Source organism: Felis catus, chromosome A2 (genome assembly GCF_018350175.1).
Source record: "Felis catus isolate Fca126 chromosome A2, F.catus_Fca126_mat1.0, whole genome shotgun sequence".
NCBI lineage: Eukaryota > Metazoa > Chordata > Mammalia > Carnivora > Felidae > Felis > Felis catus.
Genome location: NC_058369.1, coordinates 3,281,512 through 3,308,808, shown reverse-complemented (window position 1 = coordinate 3,308,808; position 27,297 = coordinate 3,281,512). Strand labels below are relative to the sequence as shown.

General features: G+C 55.6%; 1 protein-coding gene across 4 annotated transcripts; it reads right to left on the bottom strand.

The window, feature by feature from the left end:
• Nucleotides 1-1,105: 1,105 nt before the first annotated feature.
• CHAF1A (chromatin assembly factor 1 subunit A) lies at nucleotides 1,106-27,297 on the bottom strand. Of its 4 annotated transcripts, none has more exons than XM_023244019.2 (15): nucleotides 27,060-27,297; nucleotides 23,770-23,820; nucleotides 22,109-22,977; nucleotides 17,175-17,231; nucleotides 14,686-14,915; nucleotides 14,495-14,555; nucleotides 14,111-14,179; nucleotides 11,091-11,317; nucleotides 10,369-10,537; nucleotides 10,144-10,221; nucleotides 9,590-9,682; nucleotides 8,412-8,664; nucleotides 7,263-7,753; nucleotides 2,277-2,373; nucleotides 1,106-1,585 (listed from the first exon to the last, which is right to left on the bottom strand). In XM_023244019.2, the coding sequence occupies exons 1-15, from the start codon at nucleotides 27,109-27,111 to the stop codon at nucleotides 1,485-1,487; spliced, it is 2,898 nt and encodes a 965-aa protein (XP_023099787.2). In that variant the 5' UTR covers nucleotides 27,112-27,297; the 3' UTR covers nucleotides 1,106-1,484. The 4 variants fall into 4 exon arrangements, with proteins under 4 accessions (XP_023099787.2, XP_023099786.2, XP_011286108.3 ...); XM_023244018.2 differs by having other exon boundaries at nucleotides 10,144-10,224; nucleotides 27,060-27,289; XM_011287806.4 differs by lacking the exon at nucleotides 27,060-27,297 and adding an exon at nucleotides 26,602-27,006 and having other exon boundaries at nucleotides 10,144-10,224.

Sequence of the window (27,297 nt, the reverse complement as noted above, 5' to 3'; positions counted from 1 at the left end):
AGTTCTCCGGCCACGGCCAGCTGGGTGATGGACAGACTTGAAGCTTGGAGGCCCCGAATGTAATTCCAAAACCAAGCGTCGCCCATAGACCCCCCCGCCAGCGGACAGCCCCCACGTGTGCCTTTGCTTGCCACCTGGGCCACCAACTACTCTGTTCTCACACAGGGCAAGACCTGGGACTGTCCTCCTTTGCTCTCCCATCTTGGAAACCCAACACAACCTGTCCCCCTGGCCCCACGTCCCCTCCCTGCCCCACTGCTACGTGGAGCTGATTGCAAGTAGTTGGGTGGCCAATTAGAACGGGTTTCAGGGGACCTGAGGGGTTTGAGGTGGTCCCATTCACAGATGTACTACAGCTGTACCCACCTCTCCCAGGGAGGCCCGGTCAGGGCCCGGGCCCTCACCCTGCAACTGGGGTGTTCATCAGTCCCGCCCAAATGGGTGGGAGAAATGGGGCCCTTGCCTTTGAGTGCCCCGAGGGTGGGGTGGGGTGGGGTGGGGTGACCCTGTGTTGGCCGCATCCAGTCCATGCAGAACACGGACTCGGCAGCTGCCTCCCTCGTCTCCCGTGGGGGCGGCAGGAACAGAAACGGGGAGCCCAGGCTGAATGGAGTCCACGAGCTCTGCCAGAATCTCAGCACCCCCGGGTCTCCGATGCGCTCAGATGCCTCCGGGGGGCCTGCCACAGCCCCAACATAGAGCCGCTTCAGGGCCTCGGTGACCAGGGCCCAGGAGCCCACAGCCACCTGCACGCTCTTCCCAAGCTGTGGCCCAACCCCGATGCTGATCTGGAAGCACAGCTCGGGTCCCGGCGGCTGGACTGGACTGGACTGCTCACCTCAGGGACGGGCAGGGGGTTCTGGCTGGCGTGCGTACCTTCTGAGAAGCCTTCACCTTGAACTAGGTCAGCACAGGGGTGAGGATTTCACAACAAAGCTGGGATGGTGCTTTCGCAAGGTGCAGGCCTCTATACCAAGGACAGAGGCACGCGTGGGGTGGGGGGGTGCCAGCTGGGCACGGGCGGCGGGGCGGCTCAGGCCCCAGGTAACGGCACACACCCACTCACAAGAAACGATGTGTCCGAAAAGATGACAGACGCGCCGGGTCAGGGCTGGACAATAAGTTTATACACACCCACGTGGGGTCTGGGAGCCGCAGCGGGCTCCAACTCATTTACAAGCATTTCATCACAGTGCCTGCTCCGGGGCCCGCAGGGCGCGACCAGGCTTTCCCTGTACAGGTCCTCACATCGCGATAATGCTTTATTAAAGGGCAGATTAATATGCAGCTTTTGGGGGGAACATTTTTACAAGTATCAAAAGGAACCAATCAAGCATCCTATATAAAACTTTCCAGACCTCAGGGGAGGTCTGCGAAGCAGGACAAAGTGCTCTTCACACAGACTCGCAGGACTTTCAAGTATCCGAGAGGCGTTTGTGAATCCCTAAACCATCCTACGCGCACGCACCGGGCCGGTGGGGCGCTCAGCAGGGGCCGAGCGAGCTGGCGGGCGGGGGACTCTCGCTGCTGTCCATCCCCACGGACCCCCCAGCTCCGGAAGCGGTTCCACACGGGGCCTGGGCCTCTGCAAGGCAAGAGAGGGAGGGGGCTTTAGCCGACCGCGCCCCAACACCGGGTAGGGGCTCAAGCTGCTGTCCCCCACATACCCCCTCGAGACAGCTGTATTCACTGCCCTCAGACCCCGTCCCCTCCTTAGTTCACTCAGCAAGTTCAGTTCAGCCTCCCTCACCACCCATACCAGCCCTGCTGTGCGTCCTGTCCTCACAACTGACCCTTGTACTTCCGATCCCCCCTGCCCCCCTCCCCCGCCCCAGAAATCCACCGGGCTCCCACCTCTCCCCCGGGTCTCCCTGAGCCCTGTCTACGGCCGAGACCACCCCAGGACTCCACCACTCTGCCTCGTGGCACTCAGCCCACAGGTCAACACCACAGGGGCAGCACTGTGGATTCTCTCAGAAGCTTCTGGAAGTACCACGACGTGGTCAGTGCCCAAATGCCAGACCATTACTGCACCTGTTTCTGCTACGACTACCGTAGTCCAGTCCTGATGTGCCCACGGCAGCTTTCAGACCAGTCAGACCCTCCAGGGCCCGCACTGGAACCCACCGCCCACACCCACCCCGGCCCACCCAGTGCCTTTTGGGGTCCCATCACGCAGCCTCGCTGTTTACAGACAAGAGGCGCGTGGGAGCAAAAGGGCACGTTCTTCCCTTCCGGCCAGGCTGATGAAAGAGGAGGGCTTGGGCCTTTCTCACCCCCAACATCCGAGATGTCCAGGATCACACAGTCGCCGTCCTCCTCTTCCTCCTCCTCCGTGTCTGCCTGGAACCCATCCAGGTCCCCAGCTCCAACCTGGACAGACAAGGGCGCACAGGCCGTCAACAGCAGCAGCAGAAGCAGACGGGCCACGGGTGGGGCGGGGGGGCTGCTGTGCCCCCCCCCCACCTGTTCTGGCAACAAATTTGAGGAGTCTGCTTGAGAGCCTATCAGCAAAGGAGCTCTGGGGGACGGGGAGTTTCTGTCAAAAGACCTCACTCAGATCTCCGAAAACTACCACGAGCATTATCTGCGAACTGTCTCTGACTTAGAGACCCGGATTTCTGGTCCACTCATGCTTAGATCACGTCTGCCAGGGACAACACCATCCAAGCAACTGCGGGCGGGGGCCAGGCAGGGCCTCCACTGACAGCAGAATTTCCACCGACATCCTGGAGCCGTTTCCATCGGCTTTCACCAGAGAGGACAGAAAGCGTGAAAGGGAGGACTGATTTTAAACACCAGCCATCCACACGGGCACCTTTGTGAACGACAAAGAACCAGCCGAGGCAGAGGTGGGCCTATTTCAACAGAAGGCCTATTTCTCACGACACTCTTGGAACTTCTCCGCTACAGAAATCTGCCTTTGCCGGAGAAGGGGTGACAGACGGCACAAGGCCACTGGGGGTGTGCAGACTGCCGCCGGGCCCAGCCGGGCAGCCCCACGGACACGACAAGGGCCCCCAGAGCGAGCCGTGCTGCCAACGGCCGGACGCCAAGGGGGACTCCCAACCACCCATGTCGAAAGAATCCCCGGGCTGAGGACAGACGGCCCGGCCCTCAACTATGCCACTCGGGAGGCGCTCGGCCGGGTCTGCCAGGCAAAAGGGACCCACCCATCGTCCCCGCTCACGGGCCCCGCAGACGGGACACGCGAGTGCAGGTGAACAAGGCTTCCCACGGCTCCGCCGGTTTTCAGATGAGCCACCAAGCGCAGCCCTCCGGGACGGGCCAGGCTTCCACCGGGAGACTCCGGGAGGACACCCCGAGTCCCGCTGTGTGGCCACGACAAAGCTCGGCAGCTGGGAAGAACCCTGTTCCGGGTCATCTTGAGCACAGACTTCTGACCGGAGAGGGAACACAGAACCTCTCCCCGCTTTAAACTAAAACCGAGGCGCAGAGCTCGCGTCACCCTCGGGCCGCACGAGACGTCCGGCGGCAGGACTGGCGCCCCTCCTCGGCCTGCTCAGCTCACTGACCAGGGCACCTGGTGAACCCACGCGTATCGGGACTACTTTGAACTCACACAGACTTTTAAGCTCCCACAAATGAAAACAGCCCAACCCAGTCTAAAAGCTCTATCTGCACACCTCTAGGGTTTGCGACAACTACCCCCAAGGGTACAGAAGCACCGGCGGCTTTACCGAAACTCAAGTGGAAGCACTCTACGTGCTCCTGCGCCTTCCAACCTACCTTCTAGAAGTCTACCCGGGTCTCCCGCTTTCTGTGGGTGCCGTGCGGTGGGGGGCCTGCTCAGCGCGTGCCCCAAAGCCATTCCCCCCTCCCCGGCTTCTAAAACAGAGCCGGAGTTTTGTTGGGGGCTGCTGGCCAGTCCCTTTCCCAGCCTCTCCCGCAGCTGATGGGCTGTGCCAACGATTCTGGCCAGAGAGACTCAGGAGGAAGTCTGTCGGGGACGGTGTCCCTTTCCAGCTGAACGGAGCCTCTGCCACCTCGGTCCTGGGGGCAGGAGGGGCGACAGCCATCCTGTGACCATGAGGACCAAGGCCACATACTAAGGAAGGAGGGAGCGGGACACGGGGAGCCCGTCGGCACAGGAGCCGAGGACCTCTCGTTGCTGAGACAAACCCTCCTGTGTTGATGCCGTGGCTCTGGGGCCCCGTTACCGGTAGCCCGACACGAGGGGACCGTGGAGGAGGGTGTCCCACTCTGCAGAGCAGGGGCGAGGCTAGCTGCCCACGGAACCACTCCCAGAGCATCCCCAGAGCATCCCCAGAGCCGGGTGTTCCGGGCTTCTCAGCCCATGACGCACACACCGTGCAGGCCCACGCTGCGGTCCTGGGCCCGTCACGTGCCATTTCCTGAGGGGTTTTTAAAATGCAGGCTTTAGATTCCTCCCTCAGACCTACTGAGTCAGAACCACTGGGTCCAGCAAGCCCAGGACTCCAAAGATTTGGTCTGCTCTGAGTGGTGCTTCTGTCCAGAACAGTTTTAGACCCCCAGGGACAGCAGGTGAGCCGCACGCAGGGCCCGGAGCGTGGTTCACGTGCCGTGTGGCCTTCGGCTGAGTTCCCCACGCCGCTGAGCCTCTGCAAGGCCTCCCCCGTGAACGGGGAACGAAAGCACGGGGCTGCTGTTCACATGTATCATCAGCTGAGACTCCCCGTTTCATGGATTCCCAGACACACACTTTCTCACGCATCCACGAGTCCCCTGGGGGGTCACCCTAGGTTAAGTGGGAGCATTTTTTCTTCCCTGGTGTCTCAGTAAGATGATGAAGCATCTCGCCAATGAAACACGGGGATTCATATGAAGTGCCGACTACAGTACCTGGCATGTAAGGAAACGCGTAACAGGGGCTAAAATCAAGGTTTTCCGTGCAAACGTGGGTCATGAACACAAATGAGGACGACCACGGGTGAAAGAGCACAGTGGGGCTCAGGATGCAGCCGTGACCGTCACGCGAGGACGTGTGACTCTCACCCACCCCAGTGAAACAGACAGGGACACAGCAGGGCCCTGAGGGACGACAGAAGGGCAGAGGCCTGCAGATGCTGCTCAGACGGGGGGACGAACTGGGCTGTTTTCCAGCCCAGCCATTTTGAAGCCAGGTCAACCAGAGCCAGTCACACTCAGGTTCCCCCTTAGACTGTTTGGGTGACACCAGCACGGACCACGAAAAGGTCCTACTGCTCAAGCACAGCTTGAACACAAAACAGCTCTAACAGGACATCCGGGAGCCCGACCCCCTCCCGCTCCCGCTCCCGCCAGGCACCGGCACTCACTCTGCTGGTCCCTCTTCTCTCGTTTCGGCTCATTTAGGCTGAGGTCCAGGGAAGGAAGTTGTTTGTGGGTCTGAGGCCCCGACCCTAACCCAGTGGGCTCCCCATGGTACAAGCCGTGTCCACAGGCCAGCCGCAGCCCTGCACACAGCCTGGCACTGAGGACAGGTAACACAGACAGTTTGAAAAAGGAAGGTGTACGACGTATCAAAGGCCTGGGGCGCCTGGGTGGCTCAGTCGGTTAAGCGTCTGACTTCAGCTCAGGTCATGATCGCACAGTTCACGAGATCGAGCCCTGCATGGGGCTCCGTGTGGACAGTGTGGAGCCTACTCGGGATTCTCTCTCTCTCTGCGCTTCCCCCACTTGTGCTCTCTCTCTCTCTCTCTCTCAAAATAAATAAATAGACTTAAGAACGGACAATAACCAACATACCAAAGGCCTCATCTGTCTGCTGCCAGCAGGGAGGTGGGCTGACACCCCCCGGGAGTAATCTCTCCTGCTTCCCTGTTCTAGTGGCCACTTTATTTCCTAAGCCAGATGGTGACTAATGTCAGAGAAGCAGTGGGCAGGAGCGGGGCGTGAGGGGGCATCACCATCCGGCCTTTGGCACACAGCTCCCCAAGCCACACCTCCCCTGCAGAGGACACTGGACGTGAGCAGGAGACCTGACTTTTAAGACCCCCCCCCCCCCACGTCTCATCCCCATAAAACCTCTAACTCTGAGTTGCCTGCCTAAAACGAAGACCCAGTGCTCATCCTGAAAATAGGTTTCCAGTGAGACTCAGAGGCGGGATAGAAAAGAAACTCGTTACACTCACGGTCCAGGAAGGAAAAAAACAGACACACCCAACATCAGCGAAGGCTGCCGCTGGGGCACCTGCCCCTCGGGGCACGCAGAGGGCCCCGGAGGCCACTCCACACGGGTGTCCCCAGGAGGCCGCCCACCCCCCAGGTCCCCACACCCTGCTCTGGGTACTTGCTCCCGAGCTGCCTGTTTGTGATCAGGCCACTATTCCCGTGACAAATTCCTATCTGTGCCTCTCATCCGATGGGTTCTGCTCATCGCCGCCTACAAACTCTAGCAGGGGTCCCTGATGCAGAATAAATGCTTAATAGTCACGTTAAGTGAATGTAAAAGCAAAAAGAGATTTAAAAAACTAAAAACTGGGGGTGGCTGGGTGGCTCAGTTGGTTGAGCATCCAACTCTTGATTTCTTCTCAGATCACAGCCACGGTTTGTGGGTGGGATCGAGCCCAACGCGCACACTGACAGTGGGGGGGAGCCTGCTTGCGATTGTCTCTCTCTCCCTCTCCCAGTGCCCCTTCCCCACTCATGCTCGCTCTTTCTCAAAATTATTTTTAGAAAGTTAAAAACAAAACAAAACAAAAAACTAAACTCAAAAGCCATTGCACGGAACCCTGTCGGGTGCTAAAAGGAAACGAGCTATCCAGCCACGAAAAAACACGGAAGAACCGGACACACACAGAGCGACGCGAGAAGCCAACCCGAAAAGGCTACACGCCGTGTGCACCCAAGCCTGCGATTCTAGAAAAGACAAAACGACGGGGACAGCAGATGCGCGGTCCCCCGGAGTGTGGAGGGAAGGACGGATGAGCAGACGGAACCCAGGGCACGTTCAGGTCCGCAGAGGGGCTCCGTGGCGGACACACGCCATCGTACGCCTGCCCAAACCCGCAGAACACGCGGCACCAGGCAGGACCCCTAACGTCAACCGGGACTCTGGGTGAGGAGGACACGTGGACGTAGGCTGCCCGTGACGACAGACGCACGGCTCTGGCGCCGGGTCAACAGTGGGGAAACTGCAGCTGGGGACAGGGGGGCGTATGGGAAACCGCTATGCTTTCTGATCACTCTTGCCGCCGATCTACAACGGCTCTAAAAAAATGCACTTTATTGCAAACAAGAAAGCCCTTGGGGGGGGATCGCCCCGCCCCGCCCCTCACCTGCCCGTCGTGCCTGCGCTTCTTCATGAACTGGGTGATGCACATGCTGCCCGCGGACTTCCTCTTCAGCGACATGGGCGTCCCCTGGCCGGGCCCCGCGGCCGGGATGCTGCCACTGTCCTCCCTGGTGGCCGAGGGCACCACGGTGACGTAACTCCACTGGCACGGCACAGGCAGGTGCTCCTGGTCAAAGCTCTTCAGCACCTGCGGGTGGACGTACCAGCACATCCTGAAGTCAGGCCTCTTCTCGTACACCGAGTTCTCAGAAATGATCCGCTTGAGCCTGGCCTTGGAGGGGACGGCGGCGTCCTCGCTGCTGGTGGGGGTCTGTGGGCGGGAAGAGCCGGGGCTCGGCGGGCTGGCGGAGCTGCTGTCGGGACTGCCCGTGTCCTTGCCGAGCAGCCCTCGGCGGCAGCACTCCTGGAACTCCCGGATGATCACCTTGCTTCCGTTCACGTTCCCGTGCAGCAGCGGGAGCAGCTGGGCCAAGACTGGCAGGGGAAGGGGACACGGGGGCGGGAGACACGAGGAGAAAGAGAACAAACATCGCACGCTGCTCCCTGGTCGGTCGCCAGGGTTAAGACACACGGTCAGCTTCGAGAGGGCCTTTTTTTTTTTTTTTTTTAAATAAAAAACAAAACAAAAAACCACTACTTTATTTCTAAAGCAGGCTCCACACCCAGTGTGGACCCCGAGGCAGGGCTTGAACTCACGACCCTGAGATCAAGACCTAAGCGGAGACCAAGAGTCCGATGCTTAACTGACTGAGCCCCAGGCGCCCTCGGGTGGCCTTCTAAGGGCAGGTTTAAGACACAGGAAGTAGCTGCAGAAAGTCTGTGAAGGCCAAGCTTCCCGGGGCGGGGGGGTGTCTCTGGCTGAACCACCACGCCTGACACCACGAGCCTATTTCTCCTTAGTTATGGGCGCCACACTCTCCGGGGGAGCGTGCTGATTAAAGTAGCCGCCCTGTGTGGCTGGTGTATTAAAGGGTGAGCAGATGCGCTCAGCAAGCACTGGCTTTCGTTGTCTGTTGAAAGACCTTGCACGTTTTAACCCAGACACCTAACAAAGTCTTCCTGGGCCCAGGACAGCCGGGGGCCTGACCCCCTCCCGCTCCCGCTCCCACTCCCGCCAGGCACCGGCACTCACTCTGCTGGTCCCTCTTCTCTCGTTTGGAGGCCTTGGGCGTCTGCTCCTCCTCCGAGGGGACCGTCTCCAGGAGGCACGCCGTGAACTGCTGGAGCACCTTCAGGTCGGCGCCTCCGTCCTTGTCGGCCGCCCAGACGCAGCCGATCTTCACAGGCTGGAGCACGCGGAACCTCTTCCCCTTGGCCAGAAACTCGTCCCACTCTTTGGCCTTCAGTTTCTGGCGAACCTTGTGGTTCTCTGGATCGGCACACTCCTTGCAGGTGGGAGAACAATGCTTACTTTGGGGTCCCCGGGGGCCCTGTGCCCTCTCATCCCGCCTCCGGAACGGTGAGGAGGAAGAAGAGCGTGCTGGGGCAGCGCAGGGCCGCCCGCAGTCAGGGCCGCCGCACCCCCAGGCCCCACTGCGTCCTGCACCCCTCTTCTAACGCTACCAGCCGGGGAACGGCAGAGTGTTTCCCTAGACTCAACCGTGACTGGCACGTGTGCCCCTTGCTGTCTGGAAGCATTCCCTCTGGCCACGACCGGCAAAAGTCTCAGGTATTTTCCTAATGTCACCAGTAAGCCTCTCAAGGCCACTCGGGACTTCCTGGTGAGTATGTCATGCCAAGGCTCTCAAATCACCAACCCCAAATCTCATGCCCAGTTCAACCGCCGGGCCCGGCACCTTCCACGCCGGGCCCGGCTCCATTCTCAAACACCGGTGAGCTCGTGGGCACCTCAGACGTGCCTACCTTGCTAGCTGGAAGCGTGTTAAGACGCATCGACCCCTCCAGTCTGACTTGGAGACACAAAACCTACCCCCCCCCCCCGCCCCTGCCCGGGGCTGTTTCTCCACTGCCCAAACACTGCATCCCGACAGGCCATCGAAAGTTCCACTGTCTGGCAGGGTCCAGAAAGTCAGTGGTGGGGGTTGGGGGTTAACCAAGGGGCACGGGGGCACCTCCTGGAGAGATGGAAAAGTCCGAGATTTCATTTGGGGTGATGGATTTACAAATGCCAATTGTTAAAGCTCACTGCACGTCTTCTGGTAAGTTCCAACCTTAGCTAAGGAAACGTAAACAGACCCGATGCGGTTTAGTGCCCTGACCCGCAAACCTCATGGCATCACTGTCACAGCCCCAGGCTGGGGCCCGGCCGAGCTCTCTCAGGGACCGTCACCTCCCCGCTCGCCCCCTCACCTCGGTGACCCCCTCGTCCTCAGACAGGTACCCGTGGGGCACGAAGAAGCCATCGTCCTCATCTTCATCGTCTCCCACTTCGTCGTCATCATCCTCAAAAGGAAAACAAAGGACGTTCACGACACGCAGCCCCAGAGTGTCGATTTCACTTGGAACGTGAATCTGCGAACACCTGGCAGACGTTTTTCTGGACGCCACAAGCACCGGGAGAAACTTGGGGACCGATCCCAGTGGCTGACAGCGGGCCGGCGTCAGGTACCACACGGTGCGTGAAGCCACCCAGATGCGAGACGGGGACGGGGGGTGCGGAGACCACAGTGGACCAGGGGGCAAGTGGGCCCCAGGTAACAGTGGGGGACGCTTCTTGCCTCCACTGCCAAGCGGGCTGGTGTCACCAGGTAAGGTTTCCTAGGACAAGCTGGAAATGGGGACGTTCGAGGCTGCCCGAAACGTTCAGGCAATCCCGTGGGCCAAGCAGGGGCCGTGTGCGAGTGGACTCAGCCCGGGGCCTGCCTTCCGGGCGAAGCCTGAAGCCAGCGCGGGCAGGTGCTCACCCCCTCACTGTGGGACAGGGACTCTCCCGGCTCTTCCTCCTCCCATTCCTCGTCGCTGTCCACCTCGTAGTCCAGGAGCTTCTGGGAAAACAAAGGCACCGTGTGTCAGTCAGAGCAGAAAAGCGACAATACTCGTGGAATCCAGGAGACCCGTGTACAAAAGGCAAGACGAGAAGGAAACGCAGACAGTGTGCCTGGACCGTCGGAGGTCTGCCACGTGCTCACCCTGTCTTGCGCCCAGGGGTCCCGCGGGTGGATGACGGTCGTCTTCTTATTCCACGTGCCCCAGTACGCCGGTCGGTGATTCTCGGAAAACTGCAGGAGCTTCATCCTGCCAAACTTCTTCCTTTCGGGAACGCCGTCGACCTTGCCGCTCTCCACGATGACCACATCGCTGAGGGGGAGCCAGCAAACTCAGGAACGCGCCTCCCCCGCAACGCGCCCGTCTGCCACCCAGGCCTCCTGAGGAAGCAGGCTGTAAGCATCTTACGAGGACGGGTGACCGCCTGGTCCCAACGAAGCTAAGGAGCATTTACTCCAGGGACACAAAGCCGAGGAGGAGGGAGAAACAAGATTGCTAAGTTGCTGGCCCGCAGCATCGATACAAGTAGAGTGGTGCAGAATGAGCAGACCAACAAGAACGGGGAAACGTCCCCCCAGGGAGGCTGGCACGGAACCAAGATCCCTGCCCCGAGAGTCCGGGAAGCCAGGACAGGAATCCTCACTCCACGGCAGCAGCTTCCTGCAAAGCCACGGCACACGGGGCTGCAAGAGCTCATGGGACGCCCAAAGAGAGACAAGTGGCCCAAAGCCAAGCCAGCAGCAGACCAGAACCCAGGGCTCTGTCCCGGGCCCCTCCCTTCCCGGCCTCTCCGACTGTGCTCTGACTTCACCAACAGGTAGACGACCGCCCCCCCCCCCCCCCCCCCCCCGCCCCGGCCACTAACCTGTTACAGGTGTCTGTGTTTCGGTTGGAAACCACGGTGGGTCCGGACCTGAGGGGCCGCCGGCCTTTCAGATCCTTCAGGAAGGAGAATTCGCCGTTCTGCTGCCGGAGGAGCTGGTCCAACTGATCACAGAGGTCCTGGTCGAAGGCGGTCCGAAACCGAGGGGCAAGGACCATGTGCTCTTTAATTTCAAAGGGGGCAAACTTCCCGCAAGAGCCGGCCAGGGTCTGAAACGGAGAAGAGGGTGTGACGGCACTCCCGCGTGCTGGGACGGCCGCCTCTCGGCAGCCGCGAGGACGAGCCGCTGGACACACCGCGCACTGCTCTTCAGATTCATCCGGGTTGAGAAGTCCCAGGAGACACACAAGAGGCCACATGCCATGTGACGTCACCTACACGGGTTTCTGGAAAAGGCAAACCTACGGGGTTGGAGGTCACTTCAGCAGGTGCCAGGGGCTGGGGATGGGGGGAGGAGGCTGTGGACTGTCAGGGAACCCTATGGGGTGATAGAAACACTCTAGATCTGGACTATGCGGGTGCCGTGGAGTCCCACACGTTGTCAGCCTCACTGAACGGGCAGATTTTCCTATCAACACCTCAATAAACACGGCTCTTTAAAAAGTAGCAGCGAGGGATGCGTGGGTGGCTCAGTTGGTTAAGCATCTTACTTTGGCTCAGGTCATCTCACGATTCCAGAGTTCAAGCCCCATGTCAGGTTCTACACAGACAGCTACAGAGCCTGCTTGGGATTCTCTCTCTCCTTCTCTCTGCACCTCCCCTGCTTGTGCATGCATACCCCTCTCTCTCAAAATAAAAAACAAATGAAAATAATACATTAAAAAAAGTTTCTTAAATAATGAAAAGTAAGAAGGGGGGAGGTGAGTGATAAAACCAGAGCTCCCAGGTGAGGAAACCGAGATCTGGGAGAGTGACTTTACCCAGAGCCGCACCACAGCCTGGCTTACGGCCTGGAGCCCATCCCCCCACCGACCCCACCAGAGGCTGCCGTGGACCTGACACATCAGTGTCTGTGTCCGAAGAGTCACATCCACCGCAGATTCCGGTGGGCTTAGTGTCCCCTCCCAGAGCTCCTTCGGCACCAGCAATGTGTCTGTCAGTGGATCCCAAAGCTGGCAGTGCACGAGGACACGGGCAGCGGGGAGGACAGTCCATGGCCGTGACGTTCGTATAAGAAAGCCAGGCTTCGGGGCACCTGGGTGGCTCAGTTGGTTGAGCGTCCAACTTCAGCTCAGGTCACGATCTCACGGTTTGTGAGTTCGAGCCCCGCGTCGGGCTCTGGGCTGATGGCTCAGAGCCTGGAGCCTGCTTCCGATTCTGTGTCTCCCTCTCTCTCTGCCCCTCGCCTGTTCATGCTCTGTCTCTCTCTGTCTCAAAAATAAATAAACGTTAAAAAAAAAAAACAAAACTTTTTTTTTTTTTAAATAAGAAAGCCAGGCTTCAACCTCACGGAGGAAAGAGGGCTGCGGCGGACAGCCTGCATCACGGCCACGTAGCAGGCCGTCCAGGGGCTGCCGAAATCCCCGCTGCCCACGCCAGGCTCGTGGGATGCTCTGGGACGGGATCCAGGCTCCATGACTTTGTAATCCCTCGGGATTCCAACTCACAGCCCGAGGTGAGAAGCAGCAGACTGCCCGCCTCCCTGACGAACACGTGCTGGGACACCGGGTACCACACAGGACAGAGTTAGGGCCGTGCCCCACACGACAACTCCAGAGATCAGCGAAGCTAAGGGCCTCCACATAAAAGCATAACGAGCAAAAACTAAAACAAAAGAACCACAAACAAGCAAAAAACAAAACACACCTGGAAAGAGAACGTATCTGTCTATGGCCACAGGGTACACAAGGCTCTGCTACCACATGCAAATGAAAAATCTTCAATGTTGCCATTGAAACAAAAACTTCTGTACAACAGAAGATGCCACGAACAGGTTAGACGGCGGGTAACAGACTGAGAGGGAGTATCTGCTGTGTGTATCACCAAGAATGAAAATCCTGGCTGCGTAAACAGCTCCCAGAGGTCAGAGGAAAAGCCAACCTTGCAGAAAAATGGGTAAAAAATAGGAATTGGCAAATCACAGAAGAAAGAAAATGGTAAACAAATACAAAACGATGTCCACCTGGAACCAAGGAAGAATGTAAAGTGAAAAAGGATATCAGTTTCTTTTGACCCACTGGGTTAGTGAAGTTAAAGAGAACCGAGCGTCTGGCCCGCTTCTAGGTGGTTGTCCTAAAGGAAGGCACAGGTACAGAGAGGAGTGTTAGTGACACTCCGTGTGCCCCTGATGGGGCATCAACGGGGCAATGGACATATAAACTGTGACGCCATCCACGCTCTGAAAGCGCAAGCAGCGATGGAAAGAACAAGCAGACCCAAGCGTACCAGCCCAGAGAGAATCCAAGACGTGGCTACAAAAACAAAGCAGGGACATGACAGTTCATGACTTATTACGTGTATAAACACACAAACACATGAAGGGATGTGAATGCAGAGAAAGCGTTAGACGGACACCCTTGCACTGGGGGAGATGGGTCCCGTCCGTCCGGAGCATGGAGGGAGGGGGAAGGGAGCCTGGCGTCTCTGGAGGCAGACGCTGGTAGAAGGGGACAGATGCCAGGCTGAGGAAGCCGAATTCTGTGCTGAATTCCGAACTGTCCTTTTATGCCTAGTCTTGCCTCCCATCTGGAGCGTCAGCTCCCTGAGGGTGAGGACTGGCTCTCCCCGGACATCCTCCCCGACAGCTGCTAAGGCAAAACTGTTTAGGAAGCAACCTCCAAACACCTGGCAGTAGTTTGAGCAAACCTGACGCTTTTCGCCTGGTGAGACGACAAAATACCGAGCCTCCGGATTCTACCAGAAGTAAGAGCTCCCTCCAGGAGGCAAGCGGGGACCTCCTCTTGCCGAAAGGGAAGCTAGCTGGCCAGAAGATACCCTTATATTTTCAAAAGGAGGAGCAGGCCAAAGACAAAAAGCCAAGCCAGAGGAGGCCAGCTGCTCACCTTGGGGGCCTGTGGGGTCTTTGGTTTCTGGAAGAACCTCGTGATTTCAGCCTTCTCTGCCTTAATGCGCTGCAACGGAAGAAAAGAGAGGCACGAAGAAATGGAGAGAAGCAGTGTGTGTCTGCAAACACGCCGAAGGCCCCCGGGAGGGGAGCCCCGGCATTTCTAAGCGGAAAGCACTGCTTTGAGGTCTGCGCTCGAGACCCAGCAACCCAGCCCCAGCCCATCTCCACGCCAGGCGCGGAGTACGGGGAGCCTGCCGGCCACCGGAGGGCATGTGCACACGTGGCAGTCCCCGCGAGGGCCACCTGGCTTCCCAGGACGAAGGGACACCGGGCAGCAGTCGAGCGGACTGAACGCCGCAGTCCTGGGAGAACGGCCTACCTTCTCCTCTTCCCGCAGCCGTTTCTCCTCTTCCTTTTTCCTCTTCTCCTCCAGCTTCGCCCTGGGAGACGCGAGACACAGCTTCAGCCCAGCCAGCCCGAGCTCGCCAGAGGCCGCCCCGGGGTCCCAGGCGGCCTGGGGGTGCACGCTCCCGCCCCCAGCGCCCCCCCCCCCCCCCCGGGCACACGCACTCCAGCGCCTCCTGTCGCTCCTTGCGCCGCTCCTCCTTGAGCCTCTGCTTCTCCGCCTTCTCCTTCTCGTCCTTCTCCCGTTTCTCGCGCCTCTCCTTCTCCTTCAGCTCCTTCTCTTCCTCCTTCTTCTTCTTGGCTTCTTCCTTGGCCCGCTTGGCCTCCTCCTTCAGCTTCTCCTTTTCTTCTTTCTCTGCCCGGAGCTTGAGCTGCTTGCCCAGCCGCGCCCGGTCCTGCGGCCGAGAGACAAGGCGCGGCTGGGCCCCTGCGCGTCTCCCGGAGGGCCGGCCGCCCGCCCAAGCCGCCTCCCCCCCGCTCCCCGGGCTGGGAGAAAGGTGAGGGCCACCAGCCACTTGCCAGGGACCTTGCTGGCAAGTCGAAGTAAGAGTCTCGGGGTGCCTCTGGCTTCTCGCGGTCCGTGAGTTCGAGCCCCGCGTCGGGCTCTGTCTGGGCTGACGGCTCAGAGCCTGGAGCCTGCTTCCGATCCTGTGACTCCCTCCCTCACTGTCCCTTCCCCGCTCACGCTCTCTCTCTCTCTCAAAAATAAATAAACCTTAAAGAAAGTTTAAGATTCATTCAAAATACCATGTATAAACGTGGGCCAGAGTTACTCTCTTTTTCACTAAATTAAAAAAAATTAAAGAAGAACCTCCAGGGACGCCTGGGTGGTTCAGTCAGTTAAGCTTCTGACTTCAGCTCAGGCCGTGATCTCACAGGTTTGTGGGTTCGAGCCCCGCGCCGGGCTCTGTGCTGACGGCTCGGAGCCTGGAGCCTGCTTTTGAATTCTGTGCCTCCCTCTCTCTCTGCCCCTCCCCCACTCATGCTCTGTCTCTGTCATCAAAAATAACATTAAAAATTTTTTTTAATTAAAAAAAAAAAAAAAAAAAAAGAACCACCTCCAGGCTACCCGCTGTTAGGCTTGAACCACATTTATTTAACCAGAAAGCCGTGATAAAATACAGACAGAAATGCCTATAGGTTCTACTTCTCTATCTTTAAAACAAAGGCATTTTTCCTTCGTTCCTCCCCAAACCATGTAAGATTATAGGGTTTTATTTCCTCTGAAATGGAAGAACGGGATGAGATGAGGAGCAGGAATGTGCTAAATAAGGGGGAAACAAATGGGAATAAACAGTAAAAGCAAGAAATGACTTTATCTTTACATCGGCTCCTCATTCCAAACAGATGGTACATGGCCTGAGGCGCTGCGCTATTCTGTAACCTTGAACTCCTCCTGAACAAGCTGGCCTGCCAGGCAGAGAGGTGCTTCCTTTTGCCACAGCAACGGATCACTTTCAAGGCCCATTTCCATCAGAAATGGGTTTCCCAACATCAGGACCCTGGCAACTCAGTTTCCGTCTAGCCGTATGACTATGCCCTTGTCTATACCCTCTGCCCTGAGAAACCCCTGGTTGCTTTAACAAAAGCCGTGGCGGCATGCCGTGAGAGACGTCTGGACTGTTCCAGTTCTCACACCGTTTCCTCTGCATCTTCCTGTGACGCACAGGACACCTGAAGAAGGTGTCTGGTCTGGGGATGGGAATGACACCAACAGTGTCCGTGCAAGGGGATGCCCTGCTTCTCATTGCCAAATAAGACAAGGCTTCTGGAAATCAGCCATACTGGAGCCCCGTCTCCATCCCCACCCCACCTCGGAGATTCCGACAAAGAATGAGATAAACCCTAAAAACGCCATCAAGATCCGACCCACAAAGGCCGAATGCCACCGTGAGGTGCACGGCACAGGGAGCAGCCGGTGAGCACACGGCAAGCCCCTTCCACCAGCTGGCGTGGGGGAGACGCCCGCTGGCCCTCTCCTCCACGGCAATGAGAAAAAAGTGCTCTGCTTTGCAGTGTGTGACACGAGGTGACCCCAGAAAACAGAAGTGAAGCCTCAGAAGGGATCGCCGCACAAGAATCACCCGTCTGGTGTCGTGGCCACCAAACCAGCACGGCAGGTGGGAAGGGGCCTGGGACGCAGGGAGAGGGACTGGATCCTTTGGAAGGCAAGGCTCAACCCCAATGGGATGCCCAACTATCCAGCCAGTACTAACAACAACAACAACAATAAGAGAAAAGTCTATGAGCAAAATCTTCGGACGACTTAGCAAAGCTAAAAATGACGCGACCCATGAGTCCCAGGGCACAGTTGTGTGAAATGAAGCAACTATCAGTGGTCAGGACAAGCAGGGAAAGGGGACAACAGGACCTTGCTGTTTATTTATTTTAAATTTATTTATTTTTGAGACAGAGAGAGACAGAGCATGAACGGGGGAGGGGCAGAGAGAGAGGGAGACACAGAATCGGAAGCAGGCTCCAGGCTCCGAGCCATCAGCCCAGAGCCCGACGCGGGGCTCGAACTCACGGACCGCGAGATCGTGACCTGGCCGAAGTCGGACGCTTAACCGACTGAGCCACCCAGGCGCCCCGCTTGCTTACTGTTTAACGCAAAAAGCACAGGTTAACGTTCTACTTCAAGGGGAATGTCTTACTCTTTGCAGTCTGAGCTTGTCCTTCTCTGCAGAAGCTTTGACCAGTTTCTTAGTTATCTGAAATGAGAGACGTTTCTCTTTCAACACGGGTTGTTTCAGTCACTACATCACATAGAACAAATCACACACTTCTTTGGGCAAGAAAGGGGGGCGGGGATAAGGGATTCACACGATTAAGAACTTCTTTACGAAAAGGCTACAATGTTCCAAGTGACCAGGTTCCACCAATTAGAACCAAAACACTAAAACGTCCTAGTGAGGTCGTGATCTGCAATGAACACATACATGCATGCCTCTGGGGATAAGACTGAGGAGACAGATGACAAAGATGAAGGGGGCCAACCAGAGGAAGAACAGGGCAGGCTCAAAAATAAATGCAGTGGACGGCCAGCCTCGGTGTCAGGCAGGTGACACGGAGCAGAAGCGTTTGCGACAGAGGACAGAGGACGCACCCCGTCCAAAAGGGACAGAGCTCTCACTGGCCTGCAGCCCAGCAGTCCTGCCCCTTCAGATTTTTCCAAGAGTGGCTGATGTTGGGAACTGTATTTAAATTTTGTAGGTAATGTGTAAAAATTAACACTACGTGAATTACATCAACGACATCTATGGGCTGGATTCCCATGAGCCACCAACCCGTGCTCTCTGCCTAGCGCGGCTTCGAGAAAGTGCAGTGAATGTTCAGGACAAAAGCTCAGCTTGCCAGAGGTGGCGATCTGGTCTAGTCGCCTATATCCTAGAGCATGACATTCCCTATCATCCTGCTGCCAAGCGAGCCTGGGCTGGGAGGACTCACCAAGACGCACCGCTGGGTTCACTCACCAGGCTGGCGGCCTGGCCTCAGGTAGGAGTATGAGCAAGTTCAGACTACTGGCCTAAGCTATCTCCAGAGCGGGGAATCCTGAAACCCCAACCATCAGCTGGCCGAACAGGAGGAGAGAGAGCTCAGGCCAGAAAAGCAGTAACTGCCCAGGCTCCCTTGAGCCTTGGAGAGGCAGCCAAAAAATGGGACTGACGTGGAACTGAAAAACCAAAGGCCTGTTTCTCTTGAAACGCTCTGACACACTGACAACTTGCATGGCGATGATCTATTTGGGAAAGTCCAAAACCTCTTCCAGGATAAAACTTACAGACCAATACATTCAACAAGACATCCTTCCCACTGTGAATTACATCTTCCCTTAGGAAATGGCTGAGCAGAGGCATATGAAAGCCACGCACACTGTGCTCGAGCCTGTCTGCACTAAGCACGTAGCAGCGCAAACGCCCAGTTCCCAAAGCGGTTTTACCAAGGGCTTAAGAGAAAGCACCTGCCTTCTCCAGAGTCACTTTGCCTGCCATGTCTGTGGTCCTCACCCCCACCATAAAGGACTGAACGGCAGAATCTGCACGTTGCTGTATCTGTCGTTGTCCTGTGCGTTCAAATTTACAGTATTGAATGTGATCCAGACTGCTGTGCGAGAGCACCTGGGGAAAGCACATTGGGTCAGTCTTGCCCGCACTTGGTGAGTTTCAGTTGCAAATTCAACGTCCCCTCCCGCCGTGCTGAGTCCAGGCACAGCAGAGTTGACAGGATTCCCAGGAGCCGACTAAGGACGTCCAGCAATCAGAGTAATCACGATTTCGTGCAGAACCCATATCTATTGCTTCCCTGGGCTCTCAGGTGGACCTTCCTGGTCTGATATAACGTTATCTCCCTGATATTCGGCCCAAGTGCTCATGGAACTCTCTCCAAGTCTAGGCCGTATGTGTTACCTATTTGGAATTCAGCTGCCAAAAACAAGATCCACGATCCCAGAAGGAAGCTGAAATACACACATCAACTATCCCACGTCGTCAATACTGATTTAACTAGATGCATGAACATTCTTGTACTTTATTTGGCAGGATCCTCTCAGAGCTGCTTGATCTGATTTTATACATAAGGAGACCTCATCTCTTAGCTCATAAGCAGCAGCGAACGAGGTGCAGAGTAGTGGGCATGCAGGAGTAGCTAAAAACCCAATCACAGGGAAGAGATACAACCCAAATTGATCCAGCCATAGTCGAGGGCAAGCAGGCAAAAATTAGTGTGTGCATTCCTGGGACCTCGAAATTCTACTCCACAGCAGCCCAAGGAAACATGTAGAAGGAAGCACATTGTTCTGTCTTGGCTGAGAATGAGAAATGGAACCATCCACCAACCAGAATGAATCTGTGAGCTAAAGTTTGTCCACACGAGAGGTATAAGATATGGCAGCTAACAAGAGATACATCATCCCAGCCCAATGATTTCACACCCCAGAATGAAAAAGAAACATATTTACAGCACATGGCTCAGGTGAGGAAACAAAATGACACTGTATATTCCCAAGGGAGGCCTCACATACACCACACAGAGAAACGTAAAGTGACAGCCTCCCAGGAGAGACAGGGGGGCCAGAGAGGACTGGCATGCTTCCTTTATGTTCTTTAAACACGAAGAACTTAATACTCGTGTCATTTAAGTTCTACAGGGAAAAGTTCCAGCGATCTGGGTTCATTTGTATAGATGCAAAGATTCCAGGAACACAGCTGTATCAACATCATCATTTATGGAAAGATAATCTTGAATCTCCAGTAAAGGAGGATCAATGACAGTTAAAATGCAAACAAACTTGAGAAATGGTTCTATCCCAAATGGTAAAACACTCTTGCTAAATAGCAACCGTTTGGCTAGTTTCTGACTTGTAATCTGACCCTGGATTACTTAAAATAGGTGTTCATAAATGACTGTTTTTTCAAAGTGAGATTCTCTAGAACCCTGAGAGTACTTAAAACAACAACACAAAAACCCCAACAGAATGAAGCTCTCTGGGTAGACTACATCAGACTCCCTTGGGAAGAGACAACAGGATCTGCATTTTAACAAGTGCCCTGAAAGGGACACACACACACACACACACACACACACACACACACACACAATACAGGGCCAGCAAATGCCTAGCGATTCCAATGCAAAAATCTTACAGTACCGACTCCAGGAATGATAGAGCCAAATAAAACCGAACATGTCACAGTGGTATGAAAACTCCTGCTGCAGAAGGGGAAGGCGATAAAGTACAAGGCTGCGGGTGTCGTTGCAAATGGTCTGTCTCCAGCCACTTCCTCAGGCTGCGTGGCCCTCTGGGCGCCCAGAGGCTCCCCATGATCACCTCATTTTGCTCATCCTTTTGGTGTCGACCGCCATCAGGGGGCGCTACCTCTACCCTCGTGATGGACCAGCCCACCTGTGGGTGGCAGGGGCAATTTTCTGCCACAGGCTCTGGGGTCATCTGAACCTTGGCCACTCACAGCGTACGATTATTTGCAAAGCTGTGTGAGAACACCGCCTTCTAGAGCATTTCAGAGTCAGACCGAGCATCTTAGGTGCAGGCCTTCCCAGCTGAGCACCCTCAGCTGTCTGGAGTGCTGTGTGGGCCAGCAGACAGACACCGAATTGTTTCACGACAAGGCCCAACTATGTCACTTCCCGATTCTCGGGCCTTGCTGTGGGAACAAAAACAAACTTAAAAAATGAAGTGATTAAGAAGAATGGAAACACGTGCACACGTCCTGTTCTCGAGGCTAACTGGCTGCACCACGTCATGTGACAGTGTTTCTGCAAAGCAGAAGCAGAATGGAAGGGTTTCAAGCGACTGGCTGACCCAAACAAGATGGCTGACAACAAAAAGGGACTTCAGCCCTGATTCTGAGAGTCGGGTTAATGGCTCAGGCGGAAGTTTGAAAATGTACATCCATCTGCAACATTTAGAAACTTAGAAGAAAAAAAAGACTTCCACTTTTGGTATTTTGAAAGCCTGAAGTGAAAGCGATTTTCTTTTTCTCTCTTGCACCTCTCAGGATATAAATGACATGAAATCGTCTAGAAAAATAATTTTTCCTCCAGAGATCAAATTTCAGAAAGTGAGCAAGGTCAAATCAAGCAGGGAGATATTGAATGATCCAACCAGGATCTAATTTACATTAAAAAAAACAAACAAACAGCGGTGGGGGGGCCAGGGGGAGCACCTGGGTGGCTCAGTTGGTTAATTTTAGCTCAGGTCACGATCTCGCGGTTCGTGGGATCGAGCCCCAAGCGCCGCGTCAGGCTCTGCACTGATAGTGCTCACAGCACAGAGCCTCCTTGGGATGGGTGACTCCGGACGCTGGACGTAGAGCTTACTTAAAACAAACAAAAACAAAAACAAAAACCTAAAGTAAACAAAAATTCTACCAATACAAAAAACAAACCAAAAAAAAAAAAAAAAACCCAAAAACCCAAAACAAAACACCGTTAAACACACCTCTGGATTCTTGACCGATATTACCAGTTTCAACCACAAGACCCTACGGGCAGATGAGAACACAGCCGTCATCATGCTCATCGCAAAGCGGTGGCACCAACAAGCATTTCAGAGGCCATCCTTCTGTGGGCCTGAAAAACGGTGCCAGGTTTTTCTTTTGTTCTTGCTGCTCTGGGGGAGGGTTTCAGATGGCTGGCTAGGCGGACGAGGGCTGACCCTACAGAATCCCCAGTTTATCCTTCCTGTGGCCTTGGGGCCTTTCCACCAACGCCGACTGACTTTTTACCATCAAGACCCTTACGGGGCTCTCGGAACAGGAAGAAGAAATGGAGGGAACTCACATTTGCCACGAGGGCTCATGGTTGCCTGCTGACAACCGTTCCGTCACTAAAACTGCTGAGTTACCAGCAGCATTCGTTAGGCGCGAACAACCACGGCTACCAAGACGGCACTTGACACACTGGGGGCTAACAGAGCCACCCCCGAACACCCCTGATGGTTCTGGATATCGAAAGAATTCCGCATCTGTTTGCGGCCCCACCTGCTTGGCCACCAAGCACCTGGATGACACGGCGGTCCCAGGCGACTCCTGTCAGCACTGCCACACTGGCACTGAGCAGAGATACTTACTCTGCGGATGGGTGTGGAGGTGGGGAAGGGTCCGGGACTGCTGGGATGCCTTTTGGGAGCAGACTGCCCCTCGGGTGAGCTGGTAGGAGAGGAAGACCCCCCGGACGAGTGGCTAAGAACAGAGTCTTCCTCGGGGCCGGACTCCAGCATCTCGCTGTCAGAGGGCAAGCCCTGGTCTGCAGGTGGCGTGGGAGGAGACTTGGTTCGGGGAGGTTTTGCAGCCAGTATGTCCTCCAAGAGCACCACGGGCACCTTCCCTTTGAACAGGATGCCCCTGGCTTCACTCCAACCGTCCTGGTCCTTCTCGGAGCATGTTCTCAGACCACCTGTCAGCTCGGGGCAGCTCTGAAGCGAGCCTTCCTGCCCCTCTCCACTCCTCTCTGCCCCTCTGGAGCCAGCACCCTCCTCCTCTGCTTTGCATGGAATGTCTGAAAGGGTCTCTTCGGGACACGTCGGCTCGTCCTTCAGACTGGCCTCCGGCAGCCCCCTCTCACCTCCAGCTTCTTCTCCGGCCCCACTCACGGCCTCCTCGGAGGGAGAGGCAGCAGACTTTAGTTTACTAAGGGCCGCGACGCCATCTAGCTGGTCACTCGAGTCCTCCGTCAAATCGGTGATGACCGTGGTCTGGTCAATACTGGTTTTGACTGTACTTCTTAAAAAGTTATCTAAGGGACCCTTCCCATTGACAAGTTTTGGATTAAAATCTATGTCAGAACCCATATGACAGCTGTTCTCCAAGTTGTCCAAAGAGGTCTCCAGATGAGGGACTCGGCCTTGTGCAGGGGCACCCTCAGGGCTCCTCGTGTCATCCGATGCGTCCTCACTTTTCTCCTTTGGGACAAGGTTCAGGCGCTTGAAGGGCAGGCGAGCTGAAACAGAGGGGGGGGGCGTCTTTACAGAGGAAGTGAGGAGAGCAACAGCTCATCAGTACTCTAATATTCCACGTGCTCAGCAAGTATCAGCCTTGCTGGGCTCGAGGCGGGGCTGGGGGGGATTTCTCTAGAAAACACTCCTGTCCTCGGGTGCCCCAGTTGGCCCCTGCCCCTAATCCTTTCACCCCCGACACTGCTGCCCTTAACGTGACTCCCCTCAACACCAAACTTGCTATCTGTCCCCACAGGAGGAGGGAAGCTGCTACAGGGAACCAGATACCGAGTTTTAAAAACCAGAAACCACGGTCTTGTATACGGCCCGGTCTGCCCTGAGGGCAGATATACTACCCTTCTCACACAGAAGGATTTGGACGCATTTATCTTCCTGTACAGTGGTTCAACCAGGGGAAGGCGTGCCTGTCGGGAATGTCTGGGGAAGTCTGGAGACGTCACTGGTTGTCATGACATGGGCAAAGTGACCAGGGACACCGCTAAACTCTACGATACACAGGACAGAATGTCAACAGAGCGGAAGTAGAGAAACCCTACAAAAGGCAGTGACCGCTGGATTTGCTCCTGGGAATCTAAGAAATCAGTAATGCAACCAAATGGGTTTCCTTCCAGTTGGAGGGGCGAGTGTTTATCTCCCACGCCCCCCACGGGCCCCTTGATGCTCCTGCGGACGACCCCAACAGAAGGCCTCTGCTCCAAGGAAAGTAAAAACACAACTGAGGAGACCATGAAGGATATAAATTGTGAACAGTATATAACCCCTTCCCAGAAAGCTACCTTGTATTAACTTCTTGACTGGAAAAGCTGGTCTGTCTTTGCAATCCATGGCTGTGAATAAAAGTACCAAAGGACAAGTTACTAAAAGCTGGAAATCCTGAAGCAGTAAATGCACATGCAGCACCTCCTATGTCCAAAGTGGTTGTCCCGTGGGGGCAATTTTTGTTTGCCACCCCTACCCCCAGGGCCTTTGGCAACGTTTAGGGAAATTTTTGGTTGTCTTGCGGGGGGGGGGGGGCATCTAGGGGTTAGAGGACACAGATACTGCTAAATATCCTAAAATACACAGGACAGTACCCACGACAGGATTTTCTGCCCCAAATCTTAATAGGTCGAGAAATTCTGCTCTCAACACTGTCACATCTTCTCATCTCCTTGTTGCACTCATCGCTCTGAAAGTTACATTGTTTATTATGTCTCCCTCCCAACAGGAAGCCTGTAACAACAGGGAGACGAGTTCCATACCACACCCTTGGCACCTAGCTCAGAACTGGCACTCGGTGGGAAACCAACGAGTACGGTGATAGGGACAGCGGAAAGGGGAATGATGGGGCACCCGCTGGCTCAGTTGTGGGGCATTACTTAAGAATAAAATCTTCAACGGGGCGCCTGGGTGGCTCAGTCGGTTAAGCATCCAAATCTTGATTTCAATCAGGTCATGATCTCTTGGTTCGTTCGTGAGATCAAGCCCCACGTCAGGCTCTGCGCCGACAGCGTAGAAGCTCCTTGGGATTCTCTCTCTCTTTCTGCCCCCACCCCCTGCACTTTGGCTTTCTCTCTCTCTCTCTCTCTCTCTCTCTCTCTCTCTCTCTCTCTCTCTCTCTCTCTCTCTCCCTGTCTCAGAATAAATAAAATTGAAAAAAAAATCTTTAAAAAAAGAAAAAAGGAATGAGTGCAAGCAAAGATGAGAGAAAATAATGTGTTAGCAATTTCACCATTAACGACCCCAAAATGTTCTCCTCCAATCCAACCCCTCCTCACTACCAAATCTATAAAATCAGAACAGGGCTTATTGTTGTTTTTTTTTTAAATTTTTTTTTTTAATGTTTATTTCTGATACAGAGAGAGACAGAGCATGAGCAGGGGAGGGGCAGAGAGAGAGGGAGACACAGAAACTGAAACAGGCTCCAGGCTCTGAGCCATCAGCCCAGAGCCTGACGCGGGGCTTGAACTCACGGACCGTAAGATCATGACCTGAGCCGAAGTCGGACGCTTAACCGACTGAGCCACCCAGGTGCCCCTAGGGCTTATTGTTTTAAAATAAGAATCTATAAATCTTGCCAGGCTGGAGCTAAAGTGCTGTCAGGAAATAAAGGAGAATGTTTTCCTGCATGAAAAAAAAAAAAATCTCAGGAAAGGCATCTAATAATAATATCAGAGCTGATACAGAAATGACGGCAAACAGACCTAAGTCTTTGGAAAAAATATCCTTAAATGGGTTAGAGTAAGTTTGAAAGCTGACACCTGCTAGGATATCTGGCTTGAAAAAACTTACCTGGGGCATGCTACCTAAGTTTTGTAAAAGATACATCCAAGGGAGCATTTGTAAAAAGCTAAAAACCTTGGCTGTCCCCCAAGCTGAGAAGATAAGAAAAGTACCCCGAGGATGCACATTTCCTTTCTACCCAATTCAAGACAACATCATCCTCAAGTTCTGTTACCCAAGTCATGTTCTTCCCCTCTTAACTGAAGATACATAATCTCTAGCTACTTACATTTACTTCTAGGACAACCCCAAGTATTACTGGTGTGGCCCCGAGTCACCAGCTCTGATGCGAGCGGAAGGCAAGTGACCTGGGGCCCAAAGCTACAAGCTGACACAAAACAGCAGCCCACCCAGGGGTCCAGATCGTTCAGCGGTACACGTACAATTCACACACACTCGTGTGTAATCACCAATGCTCTTCATCCTAAGATTACACCCTTCCTAATTTTATTTAGCCTTTAAACATCCCTTCCTTTTACGAGAGGAGGGTCACAGTAGGGAGTGCTTTTTAATTTTTTTTTTAACGTTTATTTATTTTTGAGAGAGAGAGAGAGAGAGAGAGAGAGAATGAATGCATGTCGGGGAGGGGCAGAGAGAGAGGGAGACACAGAATCTGAAACAGGCTCCAGGCTCTGAGCGGTCAGCACAGAGCACGACGCGGGGCTCGAACCCACGGACCGCGAGATCATGACCTGAGCCGAAGTCGGATGCTTTAACCGACCGAGCCACCCAGGCGCCCCTAATTTTTTTTTTTTTTTTAGTTAAACATTCTTACGGGACCAAGTGACTGTCGACGACAATCAGCCACAACTTTATTTGTAGGCATTTTAGGTCTCTGAAATTTCAAAGTCGGGAAACAATTGAAGGAATGGTTCTCAACTAGGGGGCGATTCTGCGCCCCCCACCAGAGGCCCCTTGGCAGTACCTGGATACGTATTTGGTGTCACAAATAGGGAAAAGGGGTTGGCACAGGGATCTAATGGGCGGAGGCCATGGATGCTACTCAACACCCCAGGAGTGCACAGGATAGCCCCCAATGTCAACGCTGCCCAGGTGTTGGGTTGGACTAGTTGATTTCCTTGTCAACCCTTATCTGTCGGGCACTTCCTATGTGCCAAGCATTGCGTCAAGGGCTAGGGATACACTGGGAGTCAGGCAAGGTAGACAGGCAGTCTGGTCTTCCTTGGTTCGCCATCCCACGTTTCGGAGGCTCTGCCAGGTGCCAGAAAGCCCCCTTCCAAGACGGGGTGGGGGAGGGGAAGACAGGTCTTCACCTTGCACGGCGGGCAGGATCAAGAACCCCCGAGTCCCAGCTCCCTGGCGATCCCACCAGCCAGGGCTCTTACCTGGGCTTGCCCTGAGCCGCAGACGCAGCGTTCTGGTCCCCGAACCCGTGTGACCCCGGGCCTCAGTTTCCCCACCCGGCCAGAGGGCCGCTGCACGGTCCGACTTGCTCAGGGGGCACAAACACACTCGGCAACCTGCAAAGCCAGCCCTTTCGCCTCCCTGGGCCTCAGTCTCCCCTCCTGGCCACACCGACCCGTCACCGCAGAGAGCCCTGGAAGGACGAACTGACGCAAAAGCGCCGGGGAAAAAAATGGTCGCGGCGCAACAATAACGTCAAGGAGGGCGCCCTGCGGGTCGCGAAGGCCCTCGCTCAGCTTGTAACGGCCGCACCGACCAAACGCCCGCCGAAGAGGAGCGGGCCCGGGGCCGGGAGGCCCGTCCGCCCCCAACCGCCACCTCGGCCTGCGCAGGCCGCGCGCCGCGCCCCCCCTTCCCCTCGGCGCGGGCCCGAACCGACCTGCGGCCGCTCCCCTGGCGCCCGGCGCCCCGCACTCCAGCTCCTCCAGCATCGCCCCGGCGGCGGCTCGAGCTCCCCTCAGGCGGCGGAGGCGCGGGCTCCGTTCAGGCGGCCACTGCCGCTCGCCCTCCCGCCCGCGCCGCTGCTGCCGCGGCCGCCGAGCTCGTATTTGGCGGGAACCGCGGCGACCCCCGCAGCCCGCGCGGCGATTGGGCGAGGCCGCGTCACGTGACAGCCC